General features: G+C 38.7%; 1 protein-coding gene across 1 annotated transcript; it reads left to right on the forward strand.

The window, feature by feature from the left end:
- Window positions 1-3450: 3450 nt before the first annotated feature.
- On the forward strand, window positions 3451-8957 carry LOC149259054 (uncharacterized). The gene is made up of 2 exons (XM_089449733.1): window positions 3451-4550; window positions 4739-8957. Exons 1-2 carry the CDS (start codon window positions 3451-3453, stop codon window positions 8955-8957), a joined length of 5319 nt encoding a protein of 1772 aa, XP_089305859.1.
- Window positions 8958-25082: the final 16125 nt, after the last annotated feature.

A 25082-nucleotide genomic window follows, 5' to 3' on the forward strand; every position in this document is an offset into this window, starting at 1 on the left:
ATGGTTCTTGATTAGTAATCTGCAGTGTTTTTCTATTGTTGCCTTACCATGACCCCTAACAGTCTCTTGTCCTCTTGACAAGAAATTTCACATAGGTAATGGCAAAAGTTTTTTTTCTTATTTGATTTGAATGTAGCCCTTATTTATAGTTCCCTTTTCTTTCATGATTTACCTATTAATATGGGTTACTCCTCCCAGCTTGGATGTAGGGTTTTACATGTGTTAATGTTTTGTGTGATACGCTAGTAGGAGATCTTACTCGGCCTTCTGAGTGCGTTAAATTCTCCTCTGGGTACTTGAGTTTACTTAACATTTATTAATAGGTTTATTTCTTGTTTGAGGTCTGGCTCCCATAGGTCTCTATTTGGACATTACTGTGTTGCATATTTGTGAGGGGGTTCTCTTTGAAGTTTGTTGTTAAATTTATGAATTCGAACAATTTTCCACTATCTTTCAAGAAAGATGTATTTTTGTTTTTTGAGAGAGGTGGCTTCAAATACCGGCTTGACTTATTCAGCTATAGCTTTAGGCTAGCCATCTAGGCAGAGAGGTGACGCTTCTTCTTCCTCTGCCTCATTTTAGAGCCTAAATTAGATAAAATGACTAAGATGATAGAGTCATTGGCTGCTGGAATATCTAAGTTGAAGGTTGAGGAGAATTCAGGAAAGACAAGGCAACATAACACATTTGCTCTAAGAAATCCCAATCCATTCAGAAGAGCAAGTGAACAGTTACAAATAATTTAGAGGGGAAAAGAAACAAATGAAGAACAAAAGGTTAAATCCCCTTTCCAGAATGTAGTCATGGAGGAGGAACAGTTTGAAGAAGAGGATGAAATTCGCTGCATGGAAGATAAAGGCAGTGCTGCATTTTTGACATTGGCTGCATATGAAGAATCACTACTATAGGACCAGATCAGTCAAGAATGGGATAGAGAGGCTGTTTTGCAGACTGGTGAACAACAAAGATATAATCTGAGGTCAAATGAAAAAAATATCAAGGAGAATCGTGCCCAAAGAGCTGTTGTCCAAACAGAGTGACATAATAGCAGACATAGAAGACCAGCAGCTGATCCAGTCACCCTCAAAGCTCCAGTTCAAGAGGTAAGAGGTTCTGATAAATTACCTCCCTCTTTCAGCTTTGAATCAAAAGTCCAAAAATTAAAAATATCTGTGCCTTTGGTAGAGTTGGTAAAGAATGAAGTGTTTAGAAAGCCTATCCTTGATGCTCTTGAGCTGGAAACCACACAAACCTCCACTGAATCTATCAATTTGCAAGATGAACCTGTTGATAATAATTCTCCATCATTTTTTATTTCCTCGACCATTCATGAGAAAATCCTCCACAATTTCCTGCTAGACACAGGGGCCAGCCACAATTTGATGCTTAGAGATGTCATGGAAGAGTTAGGCCTTGACATCACTAGACCATATCATGATTTATTCTCTTTTGATTCAAGGAAAGTGAAATGCCTAGTATTAATTAAAGACCTGGGCATTACCTTAACTCAGCTGCCCATGAAGAGTATGATGATGGATATTGCGGTAGCAGATTTGCCTCCTAATTTTTGCATGCTACTTTCCAGAGGATGGATTAAGAGGCTAGGTGGGACATTACAGAATGATCTATCTTATTCCACTGTGCTAGTTTTTGGAGGAGAAAGCAAGAGATATTACAGAGAAGCACAATTGACATACATAATCAGTGATGCGAAGAATCCTACTAATCATCCCATTTATGCTGTGGACACTAATTTTGGAGCATGTATTCTCCAAATAGAAGAATCTCATAAGGTCTCAATGCAGATCAGGAAACTAGTAAACCAGGCCGAGAAAGAGCAAGGAAGTTAGGTTTGGGAGATGTTCTTTGATGGAGCATGTTCCAGTGAGATTGCAGGAGCAGGGGTGTTGTTGATATCTCTAGAGAGAAAAAGCACACAACTGTCTTTTAAGTTGGATTTTCAAGTCACAAACAATATAGCAGAGTATGAGGCTCTGCTATTGGGCCTTAATGGAGCTAAAGACAGAGGAATCAAGAGCATAAAGGTGTTCGGAGATGCTAATATGATCATTCAGAAAGTAAATAAAATATTTCAGGAAAAGCACCCAAGGCTGAAAGCATAAAGAGATGAGGTATGGAGAATCAAAGATTCTTTTGATAATTTCTATATTTCATATATCCCTAGAGCCAAAAATCAGCTTGTTAATTCCCTTGCCGTGTCTGCTAGAATGTTTATCCCTCCCATGCCTCCCAGATTAGTTTATGAAGTCCAAATTAAATATAGGCCATCCTTGCCTGATAATGTCCAAATTGGAAAGTTTTTGAAGATGATGATGAATTAAATAGGTTCCTTCAAGTCATTGATGAATTCTCTGAAATGTAAATTGACCAAGAGAATGAAGCCTTAGAAGAAAATCCCAAATCCCAGCTTAGGAATAGAATTGACAAAAATAGCATTGTCCAACTTCCCAACAATCATATTCTCAAGGGTTTAATTCCTTTAGAAAGACTATTTGACCAAAATGATGTGCCTTACAAGCCTGCCTAGAAAGAAGACCAATCTGCAGTATGTAAGCATGACATAAGGAGTCCAGGTCAGCTTAGATACATAAATCTATCTTCCCATATGTTTGCTGACCAAAATGTTGAATATTGCAATTTAATCAAGCAATTTGCTGATGTTTTTGCCTAGGAATATAGTGACTTGAAAACCTATTATAAAATATTATTTAGCATAAAATCCTCTGGAGAAGGATACCATTCCTTTCAAGCAGAAGCTGATACTAATAAATCCTTTGCTCCTTCTTCTGATTGAAAAAGAAATTAAAAAGTTGTTGGCTGCCAAGATCATAATCCCTCTCAGATATTCAAAATGCGTAGCCAATTTGGTGGTAGTGAGGAAGAAACGTGGAGAAATCAAACTCTGTGTTGATTTCAGAAACTTAAATAAATTCTCTAAGAAAGACAATTATCCCTTACCCAATATGGAGCACTTGTTGCAGAAGGTCTCAGGAGCCAAAGTAATGTCTTTCTTGGATGGATTTTCAGGGTTTAGCCAGATTGTTGTGCATCTAGATGATCAAGAGAAGACTGCATTCACCACTCCTTGGGGAACTTTTATGTATGCTAAAATGCATTTTGGATTGATGAATGCTGGAGCCACCTTTTAGAGAGCTATGGATATAGCATTTGTGGGAGAGAAGGATAAATTTGTCCTTATCTACCTTGATGACATAACATTATACTCCAGTAGCCATCAAGATCATCTAACACATTTGAAGAAGGTGTTCTTGAAATGTAGAAGGTTTGGGATTGCAATCAATCCTAAAAAGTAATAGGGTTCTCGCCTGCGGACTTCAGAGCTCGGCCCGCAGCTAGGGTTCTGACCCCGCCGCCCTGTGCTGGCTGCTGCGCCTCAGCGCACAGCTCCCCCCCTCCCTCTGCAATCAGATGGAGGCCCCTGAGGGCCCTTCTCCCCCCCCGGATCCGCCCCCTGAAGTTTCAGCTTTCAAGAATCTGATAGCGAACGGATCTCTTCGGCAACCTTCACTGACCCAGCAAAAATTCATTAAAAGGTTGGAATCGATCCCTTCTGTTGCCCTGCCAGAGGAGGATACCTGCAAAGCCGCTCTGAATCTGTCTGAAAAAGGCCTCATTGGCCAGTTTACAGGCCTATGGCCCTCTCCCAAATCTGTGGAGGATTGGACCCAAAGAAACTGGCAACCTCTCATAAAAAATGGAGTGAAGAGTTACTTCGTGGGCAAAGGGTACTTCGTCTTTGTCTTTGAATGCTCAGAAGACAGAAGCCTAATATTCAGAAACGGCCCCTACTTCATGGGGCCGCAGGGACTCTATCTAAATCAATGGAATCCAGATTTTGATCCCACTCAAGATGTTCCATCCGCGGTACCGGTGTGGGTTAGACTTCCCCATCTGCCCCTTCACTGCTGGAACCAAAAGTCGTTCCAGACCATTGGGAACGCTCTAGGCAAGTATATAGATCAGGCAGTAAGAAGAGATCAATACTCCTGTGCGCGCATCTGCGTCGAAGTGGATCTCGAAGAAGGATTGCCGGAAGCGATCAAGCTCACGGTGGCAGGTTGGTCTCACATTCAAGAGCTTGATTACGAACAGCTCCCATTTAAATGCAGACACTGTCATGGCTATGGCCACTTCGCCAAGAACTGTAAGAAGAAAGCAGAGGAACAGGTTGAGAAACAGAATGGAGAACAATGGACATTAGTCCAAAGATCAGTCCAAGCAAAGAAAAACTCAGGAAAAAGCGCTCCAACAAGTGACAGGAACAATGATACCCCAGCTCAGGAAACGGGAGACAACGAAAAAGGATCTGAGGAGGCGCAACCAGATCTGCCGACCAAAGCTCAGGCTAATGAGAATCCTGAGGAAACCCCATCAAATAGCAAAGAGGCAAGAGGTGAAATCCACATTGAAGCCAACCAAGGCAGCCCTTCAAGTCCCACGTATGCTGACATGGCGAAGAAAAAGCCAGCTATAAGCTCTGAGTCTTCAGAAGAAGAACTCTATGAGAGGCCTTTAAAAAGACCAGGAAGGAAATCCCGTAAAGAAAAAAGAGAAGAAGAAGCAGAAAGGTTCAAAACCCAAGGGAGCCAATCCACGATAGAAATGACAATCGGGAGAAGTAACAGGCCCAGGACTTCCAAGGGCGGTTCCACCCCAAGCATAGGTAAATAATGAAATTAGTCTCTTGGAATTGCAGAGGATTGGGGAGCCCCGCAAAAGTCGAAGCAGTAAAAGACCTTCTAAAATCGGAACCTGCAGATATCCTCATGCTCCAAGAGACTAAGATAGCAGGACAAGCCCTGCTAGAAACCGGAAACTCAAAATGGAAGAAGAATTCAGGCATAGCTGTCAGCGCTCGGGGAACCTCGGGAGGCCTGGCAACGCTCTGGAATGGAGACCTATACCAGCTGATTAGCACTCATGAGACCTTGCACTGGATCTACACAGAACTCATCCACACTTCAAGTAAGTTAACTATCTCTTTGGTCAATCTTTATGTTCCAGTTAACTATTCAGAAAAAAGAGACTGTTGGAAGTCTTTGGCAGATTTCCTCGAACAGGAAGCCCCTAACAACATCATCCTCGCGGGTGATCTCAATATTGTCCTGAAAGCCAAAGAAAAAAGAGGAGGCACTGATCACAAGGACCCTATGGTGGGCGTAGTGGAGGAAATCGCTCAGACTTGGGATCTACATGACATTAATCCAATACACGGTTTATATACCTGGTCAAATAATAGATCTGGAGCAGACCACATCTCTGCCCGGCTTGATCGTTTTCTAGTACAATCTCTCCTCATGAACAAGAAAATCATATCATCAAAAATCCTGCCCAAATTGTCCTCGGATCACAAGCCAGTTCAGCTCTGCCTAGAAGACGAAGAAGACTTGGGCCCCATTCCCTTTCGATTCTCTCCTCAGTGGATTGAAAGAGAAGGCTTTATGGACACGGTGAAAATATCCTGGAACACCCCCATTGCAGGATCCCCAAGCTTTGTTTGGGAGCAAAAACTGAAGCTCACTAAAAAAGCTTTGAAAGAATGGATCAAGAAGCCAGCGCCCAATCCCACCTCTCTAAGAGTTGCAGCTGTCCAGGACCTGCATTCCCTGCAAAATAATATGGAAAACAAAATTATTAATGAAAACCTCTTGGAAAAGGAAATTAGAGCGCAGAGAGCAGCCTATAAATCTTTCAGAAACGAGGAAGAATATTGGAGACTAAAATCAAGGAGCCTGTGGCTAAAAGGAGGGGACCGCAACACCTCCTTTTTCCACCGGCAGTACAGGGCAAGATTGTCTAGGAATCACATAACAGAAATAAAGACCATGACGGGCCAAATCTGCAAGGGCAATCAACAAGTTAAAGAAGCTGCAGAACAACACTTTCAGAATCTCTTCAGCTCGGATGACCAAGGTGAAGAAATGGAGGAAGCAAAATTTCTCAATCACATACCCTCCTTAATTTCGCCTGAGGACAATGCAGAGTTATGTAAACCTGTCACAGAGGAAGAAATTATCAATACCATCTGGTCCATGGACTCTGACAAGGCCCCCGGACCGGACGGCTTTTCCATCCACTTCTACAAAGTCTGCTGGGACATAATAAAATATGACCTCCAAAGGATGGTAAGGGGATTCATGTCAAAAGCCAAAGTAGGTGGTAGTACCAACTCAACCTACTTAGCTCTGATCCCCAAGGAATCTAACCCGGAAACTTTTGCCAGATTCAGGCCAATTTCCTTATGTAATGCTTCCTATAAGATCTTGGCAAAGCTGATGGCCAATAGAATGAAGCCCTTGCTCCCTAGAATCATCTCAACATCACAAGGAGGTTTTGTGAAGGGTAGACACATCCTCGACAACGTCATCCAAGTTCAAGAGACCATCCACTCAAGCCAACAGAGAAAGGAGAAAGGCATGTTAATAAAGCTAGATATGGCAAACGCGTTCGACAGAGTTAACAGAGAATTTCTCAGCAAAGTCTTGCTGTCCTTTGGCTTCTCCATTCAGTTTGTTAATCTTCTAAAAGCCTGCATGAACAATCCTTGGATAGCTCCTCTCATAAATGGCAGACCTGCAAACTTCTTTAAAGCGAAGAGAGGCATCAGACAGGGATGCCCTCTCTCTCCCTATCTTTACATCATAATGGCAGAAGCATTGAGCAGAAAACTCGAAGATGAAAGACTGTCAGGCTCCATCCCGGGCCTCAAAATCACCAGTAGATTAAGCCCCATAAACCATGCTTTATTTGCAGATGATTCGATTCTTCTGGGGGGTGCCTCAATCAGAATTGCAAAAGCCTGTGGCAAGGTCATTAGGAGCTACTGCAAAGTCTCAGGAGCATTGGTAAATGAAAGCAAAAGTGAAGTCTACAGCTGGAATACAAACCACCAGGAACTCATTAACATAGCCAACACTCTTGGATTTAAAGGGCATTCTCAATGGGAGAGCATCAGATATCTCGGCCTCCCTATAATCTCAGGAATAAACAAAAGATCGCTGTGGAGTGACATAATCTGCAAATTCAAAGCCAAAATCTCGAAATGGGGAGGCCATTGGCTGACAAAAGGAGGTAAGGTTGTTTTAATCAAATCACAGCTCTCCTCTTTAATAATTTACCAAGCTGCATTTCTGCTTGCTCCCAGAAATATCATGGACCAAATCTCTTCTCTTCTTAGGAATTTCCTCTGGCAAGGGGGCAGGGGCAACGACAAGAAACTGCACCTGGTCAACTGGGAAACAGTCAAGAAGCCTCTCGATGAAGGAGGTCTCCAAATCAAAGATCCCTCCCTGGTTAATCTTGCTCTAGGCAGTAAGATCCTGTGGAAATTGTATAAAGAGCCAAGTCACCCTGTCAGCGCCACTCTTCGCTCAAAATACACTACCAGCGGTGAGCTAAGAAACCTTCGACTGGACCACACAGCCAACAGCACTCTTTTGTGGAAACTCTGTCTCAAGAGCAGCAAAATTTTCAATAGTAAAATCTACAGAATACCGGGGAATGGCAAGAAAACCAGCATCTGGAATGATAGGATAATGGGGCGAGATGCCATAAAGGATAACGAAGAAATCGCAGGCTTAATAGAGTGGTTAACCTCTTCCGGGAAGACAAGTCTCTACGACATATCTGAATGGGACCAGCAAGGCGATTGGACAGGTTGGGCAATCCCTGCACCACCAGCCCATCTACTGCATCAACTGAACATCTTCATGGAGCAACTCGAAGAGATCGCCCCGATCCACAGAGCAATGACAGATCGATGGGGCTGGGGCCATTCTGGCGATTACTCTGCTGCGGAAGGATACAAAGCATATCAAATAAAAGGAAACAGCAAGCACAGTCCAGCGCTTTGGAAAATCATATGGGCTCCCACTGCGCTTCCGAAAATCAATTTTTTTGTCTGGACCCTGATCCATAATAAGATCCTAACAGGTGATAACCTTGCAAAAAGAAGTTTTGCCGGCCCTCATTGGTGCGCCCTCTGTAGAAGCCACGCCGAGACTGTGCAACACCTTTTTATCGACTGTCAATTTGCAAAGGCAGTTTGGGAACATACGCTGCAAGATCTACATATAACCTCCCCGGCTCACATAACAATTCCGGATCTCTTTTCTGAATGGAGCCGCCGGTACCCTCGACACATACAGCAAAAATCGATTTGGAATAAAATTTGGAATGCGCTGCCCAAGTTCGTCTGCTGGAAAATCTGGTTGGCCCGCAATCAGAAGGTTTTCAAGGAACATCAGTTAACTTCTTTGCAGGTAGCAGCCAAGGCTAGATCGCTTCTCCTAGAGACGGTGCAGCAACAGTACTATAAAGAAGATGAAACTCTACAACAGGTTGAGAAGCGTTGGATTGGAAAGCTTACATTGCAAAACAGGAAAACTCTCTTTGCACCTAATCTAGAGCACCCAACCTGGAAGAAAAGAGATGCAGATGACACATTCCAGAAGTGGTGGAGAGCTCAAAACATTCATACAATATTCTTTGACGGGGCTTCTAAAGGTAACCCTGGCCCCTCGGGCGCCGGTGGGATCATCTTCTCTCCTGAAGGGCGCTCCAGAGATTTTTTCTACTGGGGCCTCGGCGTGAAGACCAACAATCAAGCAGAACTTCTCAGCCTCCTTAAAGCCTGCCAAATTGCCAGAGCAAAAGGGGTCAAGGATATCCAGATCTTTGGAGACTCGGAGATTCTAATAAAGAAGTTGAGGGATGGAGAGTTATTCCGAAATGTAGGCCTCAACAGAACTCTGGAAAGACTAAAAAGAACTCTTTCATACTTTACAACCACCAAATTATATCATATTCTCAGAACTTCCAACAGTGAAGCAGACTTGATGGCAAACAAAGGAAGCGCACTGGTCAGAGGGCGGCTCTTCATCAATGAGGATAGCTTCATAGAAACTCCTCCATAATAGATTGTTTCAGCAGCTGTATTAGAAGCACAAGCAAGTTGTAAGCAGGGCTGCCTCGGCAAAGCCCCTCTCCTTTTCCACCAGATTCAATAAAATTCCATAACCGTTTCAGTTAAAAAAAAAATCAATCCTAAAAAGTCACAATTTGCTTTAGAAGAAGGCAAGTTGTTAGGACATGTTGTTTCTGCTACAGGTGTCCGAATTGACCCAGAAAGAGTAAAAGAAATACAGAGCCTTTCTGTCCCGAGATCAAAGAAGGATATTTAGTCCTTTCTGAGAAAAAATAATTTTGTGAGGATGTTTATACCAAATTTTGCAGAATTAATCAAGCATATTACCTCCATGTTGAAGAAGGGGTCAGAGATCAAATGGACTGATATAGCAAGAAGATCTTTTCAGTCCATTAAGAAAGCTATATGGAGGCTCCCACTTTAATGAGTCCAGATTACAACAAGGAGTTCCATATATTTTCATTTGCCTCTAAAGACACCATTGCAACATTTTTATTGCAAGTAGATGAAGAAGGCTCAGAGCATTTGGTGGCATTTTTCAGCAAAAACTTAGGGGATGCTGAATTGAGGTATGACATTATTAAAAAACAAGCATATGCTCTTATCAAATACTTGAAAGCTTTTAGAGTTTACATTCTGCATTCCAAGATAATTTCATATGTACCCTTTGTGATGATAAAAGATGTCTTGACACAACCTGATGTTGATGGAAGAAGGGTTGTCGGCTGGCTAAATTGTTCTTGCGGACAAGACCGATCTCCCTAGTATCAACAGATATCTAGCGACAAGCAGGACAAGCAAATCTACCTTTCTCTAAATATATTTTGATTCATTAATAAAACACTAAGAGGTGTTTTAGACACTAACTTAAGTCCAATGCTAGTTTGTGGTAGCCATGCTTCGACCATCTGAATGAGTTTCCTTTTGAGAACTTGCAATCACAAATAAGCACACATCAAATAACACCTTCATAGCTAATATAATAAATCATATTCATCATGGTGATCAAGGAATCCATGAAATAAACCATAAAACAAAGCTTATTGAGAAAAATAAACTTGATTGTATTAACTTTGAAAATAGAAGAACTTTACAAGCTTTGGTGCCTTGATGTTGTACAAGCTCCTCCCAGGGTCCAAATAGGAATCTCCTCTATTTTCAAAAGCCTCAAACTCTTCCCAATGAGATAAAAAAAGGTATTTAATCTCTCCTCTCAAGCTCAATTAGGAAGACTAAATTCCAACAGCATTTCACCTCAAAAATATACAGCTTTCAACCTCCTCAGTAACCAGTCCAATGCCTCATTTTATAGTGCAAAGGAAGGAAGTTACAGGTCCACCTATGAAGGGATAGAGTCCTCCTTCAAAGGGATAAGCTCCTCACATCAAGGGGTTAGCTCCTTAAGGTATGGGATGCATGAAACTTAAAGGAGCGAAATTCCCACCTCAAGATTCCCTCTAGAAGCTTCAAGAAATGACTCAAAGTAAGTTTTTAAGAATGTGCTTGTGCCTTTTTGACTTTTACAGGGGTCCGCACCCATTACACTGAGATAGAGCGGACGGGTACGTAGGGGACATGACCAGTAGGTGTGGGATGGCAGGTAATGCTAAGAGAAAGTGTGGAACTAGACTTTTAAGGGCTTTCTCTTATTTTTCAAGGCTTGACATGAAGAACTTAGGTTTAAGACTTGCAAAGGAGGAAAGTATGAGTGGTGATAGACTCACAGCGATTGTAGAATGTCATAGTGACAATATTTTGTGCAACACGGGCTAAATGGATTGTAAAGCTAACTGAATTTAATATAGAACTGAAGCCCACCAAACTTGTCAGAGGTCAGGGTCTTGCCAGGTTGCTAGCTAAAGAAATCTGCAGAACATTGGACATACATTTCATGGGCACAATTGCAGAAACTGGTCAGGAAGAAGAAGAGGAAGCAACTGAACGAGAGAGAAAGCAGCCAATGGCAGAAAATCTAGCTTCTTGTGATTGGTATTTTGCAATAGTTGAATTCTTACTGAAGCTAGAAATCTCTCGGGGCTTAAGCACAAGTCAAGATAGGACTTTAAAGCTTAGGGCAGCTAAATATTGCATTAATGAAAGTCTTCTCTACTGGAGGGATCCATCTGGAATGCTTTTGAGGTGTCTGGACAAAGAACAATCAATAGAAGTCATGCAGCAGTTTCATTCCAGCATGTGTGGAGGGCACCATTATTGGAACACTACAGCCCATAAAATCCTTAGAGCTGGATATTACTGGCCCTCCTTATTTTCTGATGTATTCTCATTTGTTAAATCTTGTGACAGGTGCCAAAGATTTGAGGAAGGTAGTAGTTGAATTCAGTGCCCTTAAAACGAATACATACAAAAGGACCCTTTCAGCAGTGGGGCTTGGATTTCATTGGAGAGATCAAGTGGCCAACACAGATGGATATTAGTAGCAACTGATTATTTTGCTAAGTGGATTGAAGCAATCCCTACCAGAAAGGCTAATCATAATGTGGTCATGAAGTTTTTAATAGAGAATATCTTTACCAAATTTGGTTGTCCACATAAATTACTCACAGACAATGCAACATCCTTCAGGGCAAAAGAATTGGTAGATATGTGTGATTCAATGGGTATTAAACTGGTTCATTCCACCTCATATTATCCTCAAGGAAATGGTCTAGCAGAATTCTCTAATAAAAGCCTGATAAGGATAATTAAGAACATGCTGGAGAACAATAAAAAGAATTGGGATTCTAAGCTCAAATATGCACTCTAGGCCGACAGATTAACCGTGAAGAAATCCACAAGGAATTCCCCTTTGAAGCTGGTATATGGCACTGAAGTTGTATTCCCAATTCAGTTAATTCTCCCTGTAGCAAAATTCCTTCAAGAAGAGTAGAATGAGGAAGAAGATATGGAAAAAAGGATCACTGATTTATCAGAGGTACATTAGATTAGAGAACAACTGGTTGAAAAGGCTACAACACATCAGAAAAAGCTCAAGGAAGTTTTTGACAGAAAGACAAAATCAGATAATTTTTAGGTTGGAGACTTGGATCTAAATTGGTATGCACCGGAAGAGAAAAAAGGAAACCATGGGAAGTTTGATGCTTTCTAGACAGGGCCTTTTATCATCTCTCAGATTCAAGGGAACAACACCTTCATATTGAAAAGTATGAGGAGAGAAGCAGTTTTTGATGGCCGAGTTAATGGGCGTTTTCTGAAAAATTATGTCGTTTAAGGGCTTTTGGCCTTAAAGTTGTAAATATTTTGTTTTATCAGTTTAGTGTAAGAAAAGTAGACTCCATGCCCAATGGAACACTAGGAATTTTGCTAATTTGTTTTCATCAGAAAGGCATTGATCTGCAAGTTCTTGAGACCTCATAGGGAGGATCTCATCCCTAGAAGGAGCCAGTTTTAGCTCTGCTATATTCTTCAACATTCGATGGATAAAAAACAAGTCTGACAGTGCTGGTTATGCTTACAAGGGGCTCATAGCAGTTGGTTTCCTCTTCTCCTTCATTTTCCTTATAACTTCATAACCCTCGCTATCCCTGTTTTACTTCAGCATTTAGCATAAAAGTTGTATTTCCTTAGCTCTCGAGTGCTGAGTTTAAATGTCATGAAACTCCAATAAACTGATTGAGCGCTTTCACAAGCCCTTTTTCACATCACATCCCACGAAAAAATGTGCTTTTAACCCACACTATCTGATCTATTCCGCCGCGATCGGATGGCGTTCGCAACTCCTGATCCTGCACGATGCACACACAATAACTGACGGGGAAAGCGGTTTTCCACCTGTCCCATTGGCCACGTGTCAACTAAAGAATGGGATCATGCGGCCGTGTACGTTTACCGCTCACCTCCTTAAAGCGGTGTGATGCATACCGCTTACCGCCCATCATATCATTCCCATGCGTTATCTCCCACGCTACTTTCCCACCAGATCACCGTTAGACCTGTCCGCCTGAGATCCGACGGCTCATGACTGTCCACCTCCCATTCCTGTCTGATACCTCCCCTCGGGAGATCTCCACCATTCGTTTTTTGATCTAATGGCCAATGTTTAGTCCTGTCCTGCCCATGCATTTGCCATTCAGTCTTCGTGTCCCTAACTTGTACCATGTTCCTGAAGGAAGAAGGAGGCCAGAATCCAGTACCCTGCGTGTTATAGACATTTTTGTGCCTTACAGCGCTAAGCATGAAATGTCCATAAACCAAGGGATCCAAAGTCCCTAAAAGTGTTGTTCCTACTCCTAAAGGAACAAGGTCAACAAATTACAGCTTCTCCCAGAAGTTCTCCACCAGAAACTACTCAAAATTGGTCAAAATTGGATCAGCGCACCTAAATGCACTACCAGGGTGCTATGCAGCGCACCTTGTACAGATGGGAAGTGCATTTCAGTGCACCTAAATACACTATGAGGGTGCGATGGATGGGAAAAGACAAGTGGCGGAGACAGTTTGCGAGGTGGATGATCATGGAATCTTTCAGAAACTTCTCATGGGACACTTGCCTATCAAAATCGCCCAAGGATGAGTAAGAGATCAATGAAATCTCCAAGTGGCATCAATAACTATCAGAGAGAAGACACTAATCAAAAACCTAGAGCTGACTCACACCTATGAAAATATCTATATATAGATCTCTCATCCCAGAGATCCAGAGGTTAGAGGCTAGAGTTTTGTACTTTGCAGAGAATTGCTGTTGGTTTGAGATTGAGATTAGTACATTGGGTGATTTATGCTTTGTTGGAGGAGAGGAAGGGATTCCTTTGCTGGGAGGTAGATGCTGGATTGGGACTCACTTGGTTGTATCTCCTCTTGGAATTTATTATCATATCAATAAACTATTTGAGTTTCTCCTACATGCTGTGTATCAATGATGTTTTGTTATATTTGCATGTTTATCTTAATTTGATCCTGAGCTTTTTATGAATGTATATCTATATTTTCGTGTAGTTTCTCTCTTTTGTGATCTTGCAGGAATTCGGTGAAGCTGGGCCGGTAAGGAAGTAGGGAGCTGGGAGCTATTGAAGAGAGGAGCGATTGGATCAACAAACTAGCGAAAGACACAGGTTAGTTACATCCTTCCTCCTCATTTACATTTCATAAAGAAGAATACTCAAGTAGTTTTCCTTGTTTGTTGCTAAGGCACTATCACACCTTAGAGTGGGATAGGGGCGTTCTAAATAGATACTTTTCCCAACAGCACTGCGCCATTACTCCTCAGAAACCACGTTCAAGAGCAGAATGGCCGAGAGAGAAAGGACAATCTTCGAGTAGTTAAACACCTTTAGTAGTTATGGAAATTTATTCATACAATACTCCACCTACTCGAGGAGTACAACAAAGTACCAGAGAATGTCAAATTCATTCATTGAAGTAGAAGATCATAGAAGAGGCCCATTTTAGACAGTTAATGTGGTTGGTGGTCGATTATGACCCCTCCACGCATAGAATAGCAGAGCATTTTTGTAAAAATACTTTATATGTAGTTAGACCATAGATGTAATGGGGTTTGATGGTTGTTGTTTTGATGTAAAGTTCAACTTTTTGAGACTATAACTATTGTGAAACTTGCAGCGTCTGGTCTTCATTTTCAGCGAATACAAGCTTCTTTTGCTGTTAATTGCTCACTTTCCATTTCTGCTGTGTTCTAGGTTGTGCCTGTCATGCATTTGTTCATGTGCTCTTGATTTTTAGCATTAGAGGGGCTGTCATTCCACCTCTCTGTTGAAGTCTAGTGTGTATCATTGAATGCGTTATGGAGGTTTTTGTTCACTTAATGCCAGAGAGCTACCATCATGTCTGTGCATTAGGAAATAGATTTGCAGACCTCGTTACTGGTTGCAGCTGGCCATGGTGTGGTCAGTATTCTCCATGTTCACCTAATCCTCAAACTGTGAGTAATTGGTGGTCTAAAGCCTTGTATTCTGGGGGTGTTCACCCATGTCTGGAATTAAGCATAGTAGAAGTGGTTATCTGGCTTGAGCAAGCATAATTCCTTCCATTCATCCATTTCCAACATTTGTTGAGCTTCTAATGTTCCCGAGCATCTCTGAGATACAACCTAGGAGAGTTTCTTAGGGAGATAATAGTATCCATGTTCTGGGATCCTTGCCATCAAACTTCCTCATATCAAGTTTTGGAACATGGTGGGACTTCAATCCAACATTAGAGTATATGCAATCATGATTAACATTTCTTTTTTTCTCATCATGAGTTTCCTTTACTAGCCTTTTGCCATTAGTGATCATTTTTTGTAGCAACTTATTCAAATTTGTCTTCAATTCTTCCATCTTATCATCCATGCCATTCATCTTAGCATCCATGCCATTCATCTTAGCTTCCATCTTAGTATCCATGCCATTCATCTTAACTTGCATGCCATTCATATTAGCTTCCATGCCATTCATCTTGGCCTCATTTACCTTTAGTGAGAGTGAAATTTGTTGTACTCGGTTTTGTAATTTTGATATATCATGTTGCATTTCTTCCTCTTCTTCATGAGTCATGCTAGAGCTTTTAGGTTTCTTACGAGGTGTTTCCATTTTCTTTCTTCGCGGCATTAAGTAATGCTAATAATTTTTCACTATTCGCTTTGAATTCTTTCAAACTAATTTTTCAAACCAATCTTATGCAAAATAAAAAAAAAAACTAAACACCTTTTGTTTTTACTTTCTAAGAGCTCGATACTGAATCTATTGTATCTCTATAACTACGAGTCTCTAATATTTAAAATCTCCCCCTGCTGTAAACCTTTGAGTCCTCTTTCTAACCCCACAAGTATGATCAAGATTGGATTCTCCAAAGAAGAGTTATGCCAAATATCCCATGGTGACCTGATTATAGACTAGTTCAGTAGAGGAAACTTTTATGGCATGCCACATCTCACTGTTTCGACCTTAGTACCTGAAATGGATACACAGAAAACTACAGGCCGCGTGCTTTCCATAACTTTTGATGAAATTTGAATTTGATGCTCAAAACAAAAGATATGGCGGTTTTCCCCAGGTCACCTATTTCAAATGTAATTCAGGAGTCTACAAAAACCCTAAGTTCCTCAGATCATATCTCCGCAAATATAGTAGGACAATCTCTGAAATTTGGACCCCAAGTTTAGAATGATTTTTCCTCAAGTGGGTTTTTTTTTTAGCTTCTGAAATTTCACATAAAAAAATTATAGCGCAAATTCCACGATGACCTATTTGCAGTAGCGAAACCCTAGAATCCAAATCTCTTATACAAAATTTTATGAAACTAGCTCACAAAAAGATAGAAAAGATAGATCAACGCCTTAGAAATAAGCCTCTTCGAGCGCGCAACCTCCTTTACATTACACAAATGAATAGTTCTTAGATGATTCAAATGAAAAAACCTCCTTTCTATATATAGGAGTCTAAGGGGTCACAATATAACCAAGCCGACCTAACAATAATAATATAAAGGCACAAAAATAACAACAGAGGGATTATATGGGGCACAATAATAACAATATGGGAACATAGGGGCACAACAAAAATAATAAGGGATATAATGTCAATAGTAATGGGGAATCACTAATATTATAAGGACCTAACATTCTAATTAAAACTAAAATATAATATGAAATTCAAAGTGCTAAAATGGAATAATTAGATGGAAAATTCAATAAAAAATCCACAGGCATTAATTAATTACGCCACATGAGGTGATAGATATGAGATGATTTCACGACATAAATGTAGTTCAACAAAACCTATAGACATAGGTCAACATTTTTAGTCTTTAAATAATTGTCAATTTTTTTTTAAGCTAAATGTTAATTTATAGGTCAACTAAGCACATAAATGAAAGTTCCAAAATACCTTAAGCGTGGGTTTATCAATTCACGGATATAAACTGTTTACATATAATTTGTAATAAAATTGGCATTTAAGTTTACAAAAATGGTTTTACATATTTAAATAATGTGTTATATTTTAAATTTTTATTAACTTTTTATTTAATAGATAGATTTTAAATTTCATATTTGTAATTGATTTAATATAAATTGTAAAAATTATGTTCCCATGGAAATCTATTGACATTTTAATAATAAAAAACACTAATAATAAATATTTGTTTATTGAAAAATAGTAATAATAAATATATGTTTATGATACATTATGAATAAGGAGTTGGTGCAACTATTTAATTATATGATTGCCACACATCCATAAGTTAAAATATACAAAAATAATAATAATAAAAAACTAAAAATATATATGTAAGTAAATAAAGTAATGTATTTAGATAAAAAACTATTAACGTGACTGTAATAATATACCAAACTATTACCATGTGAACAAATATAATTTCATAAATAACTTAGAAATGTTTTTTCAATATGATTCTGGTTATCATATGGTTTATATGATTAAAATACAAATCCCATTCAGTATGACCCACCGAGACTTTTCATACTATCCATGATTACATTTACAACTTAAAAAGGAAGTGGGCTTTCTATGAGCCACTTATTGTAGGTTTTAACCCTGTACAGAAATTACCTGCGTACGAATTCTTAAACAAAGAAAATAAACAATGCGAGAGCATAACCCATAAAACACATATGCACAGAGTTTTTTCCCTGGATCCCAAAACCGGGACTACCAACTTGATTTTTCATTATGTTCCTTTCAATGTTAAAATACATATTTATACATGCCGAAGCATCCAATACCATGGACCGAAAACCATCACGTCCAATACCATGGACTGAAAACCATCGCGTCCAAAAAACATGTGCGAAAATCATGCACAAAACCATAGGTGGGTCCGCCCAACCTAACATATGGTCCAAAACCAAAATTTTCCAGGGCGCTGCCCCGGACCCCATAAAGTGGGCTTACGGGTGCCCTTCAAACCCCCTATTAACTACGTGGAAAGAATATAACACAACCCAACAATCTCCCACTTGTTGTTTTCTTTCCACAGGGGGCCACAGGAGAGCTTAGTCATTTTTTCAGCCCTGAGATTCCCATTGCTTCTCTACACCAAGAGAACTTCTCAGAGCTCACAGATTTTGTCAATGCATCTACAGTATTCTTCAAAGTGTCCACCTTTACCAGCAACACCTTTCTGTCTTCTATCATATCCCTCACAAAGTGATACTGAACATCAATGTGCTTTGTCTTTGAATGATAAGCAGGGTTCTTTGCCAAGAAAATTTCACTTTGGATGTCACAGTCTATTCTTATAGCTCCCTGTACTAACCCCATACTTGAACACAATCTCTGCAACGAAACTGCTTCCTTGCTTGCATGAGTGGCTGCCATGTATTCTGCCTCTGTAGTTGATAGTGCCACTACAAATTGTTTCTTACTCATCCAACTGACTGCACCTCCAAATAGGTTAAACACATACCCATTTGTAGATCTTCTCTGATCCAGATCTCCAACCCAGTCTGCATCAACAAAGCCATGAATATCCAACACTCTGTCCAATCCTGGTCTTCCTTGGTAGCACAAACCATAATCACTAGTGCCACGCAAATACCTGAAAACCCGCTTCACTCCTGTTCAGTGCTCCTTCCCAGGTTTTGACATAAACCTACTCAATACTCCCACTGCATGTGCAATGTCTGGTCTAGTACAGACCATTGCATACATCAGGCTACCCACTGCATTTGCATATGGAACACGGGACATGTCCTCTTCCTCTTCTTGTGTCTTGGGACACTGTTCAGCAGATAACCTCACACCTATAGGAATAGGAACCTTCACCGGTTTACTATCCTGCATATTAAACCTCTGGAGTATTGTCTCGACATACTTCCTCTGGTTTAACCAGAGCTTCCTCTTTGACCGATCTCTTTTAATTTCCATGCCCAAAATATAGTTTGCAGCACCAAGATCTTTCATGTCGAATTTGGAGGGCAATTGGGTCTTCAAATCATGGATAATTTCTTTGTCATTTCCAACCAGCAACATATCATCCACATACAAGACCAGATAAATAATACGGTCACCAATTAATTTAAAATACACAAAATGATCTGCTTTTCTTCTGGTGAAGCCAAGTCCCCGTATAAATGTATCAAATTTTCTGATACCACATCCTTGGTGACTGTTTTAATCCATACAGAGACTTCTTTAACTTGCATACCAGTTCTTTCTTACCCTTCACCGCAAAGCCTTCAGGTTGCTTCATGTAGATTTCCTCTTCCAAATCCACGTGAAGAAATGCTGTCTTCACATCCATCTGTTCTACCTCAAAATCAAAAGCAGCAACAACAGATAAAAGTAATCTAATAGAAGTTACCTTGGCAACCGGAGAAAAAATATCACCAAAATCAATTCCCGGCACCTGGGAATAACCTTTTGCTACCAACCGAGCTTTGTATTTCTCCACCTTTCCTTCTGCATTTGTCTTCTTCTTGAACACCCATTTGCTGCCAATGGGTTTCCTTCCAGCCGGCAACTCCACCAGATCCCAAGCCTCATTTTTGTGCAAAGATGCCATTTCATCGACCATGGCCTCTTTCCAGAGTTTTCCATCCTCTGAATCCACTGCTTCCTTCACAGTTCTGGGATCATTATCAGTAACATACAAAGTAAAATTTGAACTGAAAGCAGATGGACTATACCTTTCTGGCTGCCTTCTTTCTCGAACTAATCTTCTCACAGCCGGAGTTTGTGGCTCTTCATCTTCTGATTACCATGGGTCAATACCATGGGTTATCATAAACCTGGAGCTTAAAAATTATTATTAGTAATTTATAAAAAATAATAAAAATAATAGTTGATTTTTATTTTTTTATTTTATTTTAACCAAGCTAAAATGTTTAACATACATTAAATTACAACATCCATTTTTACTCTTGATCCACTCCAAGAGGGATCAAATATTTTTCCACTCCGAGGGGGATCAAATATTTTTTCACTCTATGCTAGTTTGCATATCACGATATTTGATACCTCTCGGGGTTAGTAGATCTAGAGTAAAGATGGATCTATGCTGGTTTAATTCCCCCATTTAAATAGGCTACATTCCAGGTGAATACCTTGGGTCAATACCATGTGCCATTTTGGTTAATACCATGGGTCAATGCCATGTGCTATTTTTATTTCTATTAATACTAATATTACGGCTAATAATGTTGTTTTGCATGGTATTAATAACAATCTAGTCCATGGTATTTGTCCCATAGTATTTTTCCCATAGATTTCACCTAAATATAACGCATTTTTTGAGTGTTCAAAAATATAAGGTGACTTATGGAGTAAATATAAAAAAATGTTTTATTTGTTTACCATACCTCTCGTTTATTTATATTTTTATTAATTTACCATACCTCTTTTACAAATATGGTATTTGGCCCATATGATTCACTTAAATAAAACCTCTTTCTTGAGCCTTCATAAATAGAATGAGGGTTATGGACTAAACATAAAAAGAGCTTTTATTTATTTACCATAGGTCTAGTTTATTTATATTTTTATTTATTTACCATACATTTTGAGTAGGTATAAAAAGACATTTTATTTATTTACCATACCTCCACTTTACTTATATTTTTATTTGTTTACACCCTTGCATGTATATAAGATGACTTATGGAGTAAATATAAAAAATGTTTTATTTATTTACCATATCTCTCTTTTATTTATATTTTTATTAATTTACTATACCTCTTTTATAAATATGGTATTTGGCCCATAGGATTCACTTAAATAAAACCTATTCTTGAAAATGGGCGAATGGATTCACTTAAATAAAATCTATTCTTGAAAATGGGTGAATGGAAGGTTTTAACTCCTAATTTCAAGGGCTAAATTTACCTTTTTTACCCTCTCCCTTAAAATAAGGTGGGCTATTTGAGGTGATTTGTAAAAATGTACTATGATACAAAATATTCGCCCACTAAAAATTTAAAACCCCTTAATTTCGCCAAAGGGCGAACATTCGCCCCTAAAATTTTCTATGATCACATTTCCCCCCTAAGATGTAACATTATCTCGATGTTTTCCTTCTGAAAATAAATCTGGAAAGGTTTCCTTCATAGTTTTCTCATTTTCCCACGTATCCTCCTCCGGCCCATAGTGATGCCATTAGACTTTATCATGGGTGATAACTCGTTTCCGCAGTGTTATTTCTCTCTGATCGAGTATAACCAGGGGCTCGACGAAGAACTCGCTTTTCGATTCCACCAACTTGTTTAATAAATTTGAATTCAAAAAAATATGCTTAGTATATATTTTTCCTGAATTTTTTACCAATTGATTATGTGGTTAGCATCATAAATGTATTTATTAAGTAGAGAAATGTGAAAGATATTGTGCACACGAATATGGCTGGGTGAGACAAGCTCGTAAGCCATTGGTTCGATTCAAGCTAAAATTTGGAAAGGGCCACAGAATCGGGCTGCCAATTTAGCACATCTGGTTCATTGCAAGGTGATTTTCTTGGCTCGTACCCGAATGTAAACATGATACCCCGCATGGAATTCCCAGAAGCTCCTCATTTGATTAGTAAAGTTTTTTTGTTGGTCCTGAGTAGGTTTTATATTGACTTGTACCTTTCTCACCATCTCCTCCATTTCTTCTAACATATCTGGTCCTAACATCAGCTTGTCCTCTCGGCCACTCCAACTCAAAGGTGTCCTGCACTTACGTGGGTATAACGCCTCAAAGGGACTCATTGGTAAGGATGTATGGTATCCATTGTTATAGGGAAACTCTACCAATTGCAGGTAGTCCTGCCACTTAGATGATTTTTGTGTTACATAAGTTAACAAAATGTATTTTACTACTTGATTTAATCGCTCCATCTTTCCATTGGTTTGAGGATGATATGCAATGTTGAAGTGTGGTTGTGTACTCAATCCTTCAAAAAGAGCTATCTAGAAGGCTTATGTAAATTTCACATCATGGTCAGAAATGATCATCTTGGGTATTCCATGTAATTAAAAATGTTTTGCATAAAAATGTTAGCGATTTCTACCACTTTATAAGTTGACTGGAGTCTCAAATGGTATGAAATGAGAAGATTTGCTCAATTTGTCCACTAGCACCATGAGAGACTCATTTTTTCTTTTAGACATAGGGAGTCTGGTAATGAAATTGATGGATATGGTTTCCCATTTCCATTTAGGAATAGGTAGTGGGTGGAGTAGTCTCACTAGGTGCTAGTGCTCTACTTTTACTTGTTCGCATTCCAGAAAATGGGATAACTCTTCTGCTACCTCTTTCTTCATACCAGGAAAATTCCTTTCTAAGGGCAGAAATCATTTTTTGTTATTGGGGTGCCCTGCATAAGGACACTTATGATATTTGTCTAATTATTTTTGTAAGAAATTCCTGTTAGGCACATATAACCTCTTCCTATAAATCAACAATTCTTTTGAATTTACCTCATATCCCAATTGCCAATTAATTTTTTTACATCAATTTTTTTGTAGGAACCCACTCCTAGGAATAACCATATCCATAATGTGTTTTATTGGCCCCAACTAGCAAGAAGCACCAAGTTCCAATTATTTTTACTAGCGCCAATGAGAAAGAGGCACGAACTCCCTCAGTGATAAATATTTGATTAGCTTACAAGACATACCAAGTACTTTATTTTCAAGCACCAAGTTTCTAGAGGCACTAACACCCAAGCTATTCTTCAAACACCCACTTAGATGGAAGAACTAACATTCTTATGTGTAGGCCCCAACATGATGAACCTACAAGTAACTATTTCATATGATTTTCATACTATATCTATAGATGTCTTATTTATATTCATTTCTCTCAGCTATGTCTCTTACTAAGACTCAGAGATAGCCTCAATCACCTCTCGACCCTATGATATGCTTTGTGGCCTTCTCTCTACTTAGCCCACTTAACTAGTGTGCTCGTCTTCTCTTATAACACATACAAAAACATTACCCTCAGGGCTCTCATAGTCAAACCACATTTTGTTCATGTTTTCTATCTACAAATGGCTCTATTCCTAGTCTTCACTACAATGCTTATGGACTGGAGGTGGCTTTCTTTTGCTCTTACCGAGCATGACTATGAACTTTAGTATAGCTCGCCTAGCTCAAAATTGAACTTCATTTACCAAGGATTATTGTCATTAATTGTCACATAGCTCTAGAAGTATTTTTCAACCACCAGAATGAGCCACAAAATTGTCATTAATTCATCAAAGCAATATTTTTCACTCTATTTCAATCTTTCATCTTCAATGAGATAACTATAACTCAATAATGGGATAACCAACCTTTTCCATGATAGGTGTCATCTTTCATAGTCTCTTCAATTCAATTACCATGAACATTGAACCACAATTAATACTCCCAGAAAGAATTCCTCTCAAATGCATCAACCAAGAATTTGTGATTTCCTGTTCATCAATTGATCTATTCTTTTATAATTGTTGCACACCAAGACTTATGGGAAATTAACCTGTAGCTTCTCCTCTTGGTAAATATTTCTTTATCACACCTTCAAAGGCTCAACCATTGCAAAAACCATCATGTGTTTCAACATATCATTTATATCTTCACTCCACCCTAACACCAAGTTCTCTTACTCAGAACTAGAGTGTTTTAAAATTTATCATGCAAAACTTCAGTTTTCATTGTAGCTTAAAATGGAGATGTTATTGTTATCTAGGAAGTATAGAAAAGGATGTTATAGTCATCTAGGAGGTATACCAATAGAGAAAAGAATTATGGAACTCAAGTTTTGGAACTGAGGTAATTTATCTTCATGGATATGAATTGTTTTGCATATAATTTGTAATAAATTTTATGCTAGTGGAAAAACCTGTGAACAATTTATGAAATCAACATTTCAGACTAGCTAGGTGAGTCCATCATCAGGGCAATGCGATCTGTAAATTTATGTTTATAAAAAAGGTTTTAAGTATTTATATAATGTGTTATATTTTAAATTTATATTAACTTTTATTTAACAGATAGATTTTAAATTTTATATTTGTAATTGATTTAAAATAAATTATAAAAATTATGTTCCCCTTGCAGGCTATAGACATTTTAACAAAAAAACCTTAATAATAAATATGTATTTATTAGAAAATAGTAATAATAAATATATGTTTATGTTACATTATAAAGGAGTTGGTGTAACTATTTAATTATATGACTAGTTGATAAACATTAGAATTTTATGAGTTTATTGTTTTTTCTTAATTACTATATTAAAAATAAGTCAAAAATTTTAAGAATAAAAAAATTGTTGTTTTTATTAAAAATATCATATGACTTAATTATGAAAAAGTGATTCATTAATTCATTTACTTTTAAATATAAGAAATTGTCATAAACTATTATAATTAAGATTATATCATGTGTTAAAAATATTTTTCATTAAATATATTAAAAAATTCATTTTTTTTGTAAACTGCGGAGGGACCTTTTTTTTTCTATTATTGCGAATCAAAACCACTACATGTTTGTGGTGGCCTCAACCCGCCCCAAGGGGAAACCGGGTTTATTGGCCACCTTAAATTCTTAACAGCCATCCAAAAATAGAAAGTCCTAATTCTTCTTATCCAAGATAAATATACTAAACAATCATAGAGACGTCTATTGTTTCGTGTCTGCATTCTAAACTTCAAAAAGGAACTAAAGATGCCAATCTACTATCTAACAACTTCTTGAAAAAAAACATATATACATATCTTCCATTATTGCGCCGCCATGCCTATCTGATGCTCCACTTCTTTCTTGATGTCTGGGTAGCAGTCCTTTATCTGCAACTGTATTTCATCCATTTTTTTGTCCTGCATTAACAGAGTGATCTGAATTTTCTTTAGTTCTTTCCTTAGATTTGGAATTCCTTGAGAAAACTCTGCCATTTTAATAGCTACATGCTCCATTGCCTTAGTTAGCAGTCTTTTCATTACCTAGTATACGTGTAGAGTCTGCTTATACAGAGTCATATGGCCTCTCGTGTTTCCTGGATCCGGGAGGAGATATTCCCAGTCTTCCATTTCATAGTCTGATTGTCCCTGAGTTGATTCCTCTTCCTGTATTATCCTTCTAATGTCCTTGTTGGTGTTCTCACAATAGTCTCTCTTCGCGAACTGAATCATTTTTCCTATAGATCTTCTGGATTTTCTAACAGATGTAGTTGCATGT

This window comes from Pinus tabuliformis, chromosome 6, assembly GCF_031772625.1.
Source record: "Pinus tabuliformis cultivar Carrire ecotype Pingquan chromosome 6, CPIR1, whole genome shotgun sequence".
Classification (NCBI taxonomy): Eukaryota; Viridiplantae; Streptophyta; class Pinopsida; order Pinales; family Pinaceae; genus Pinus; species Pinus tabuliformis.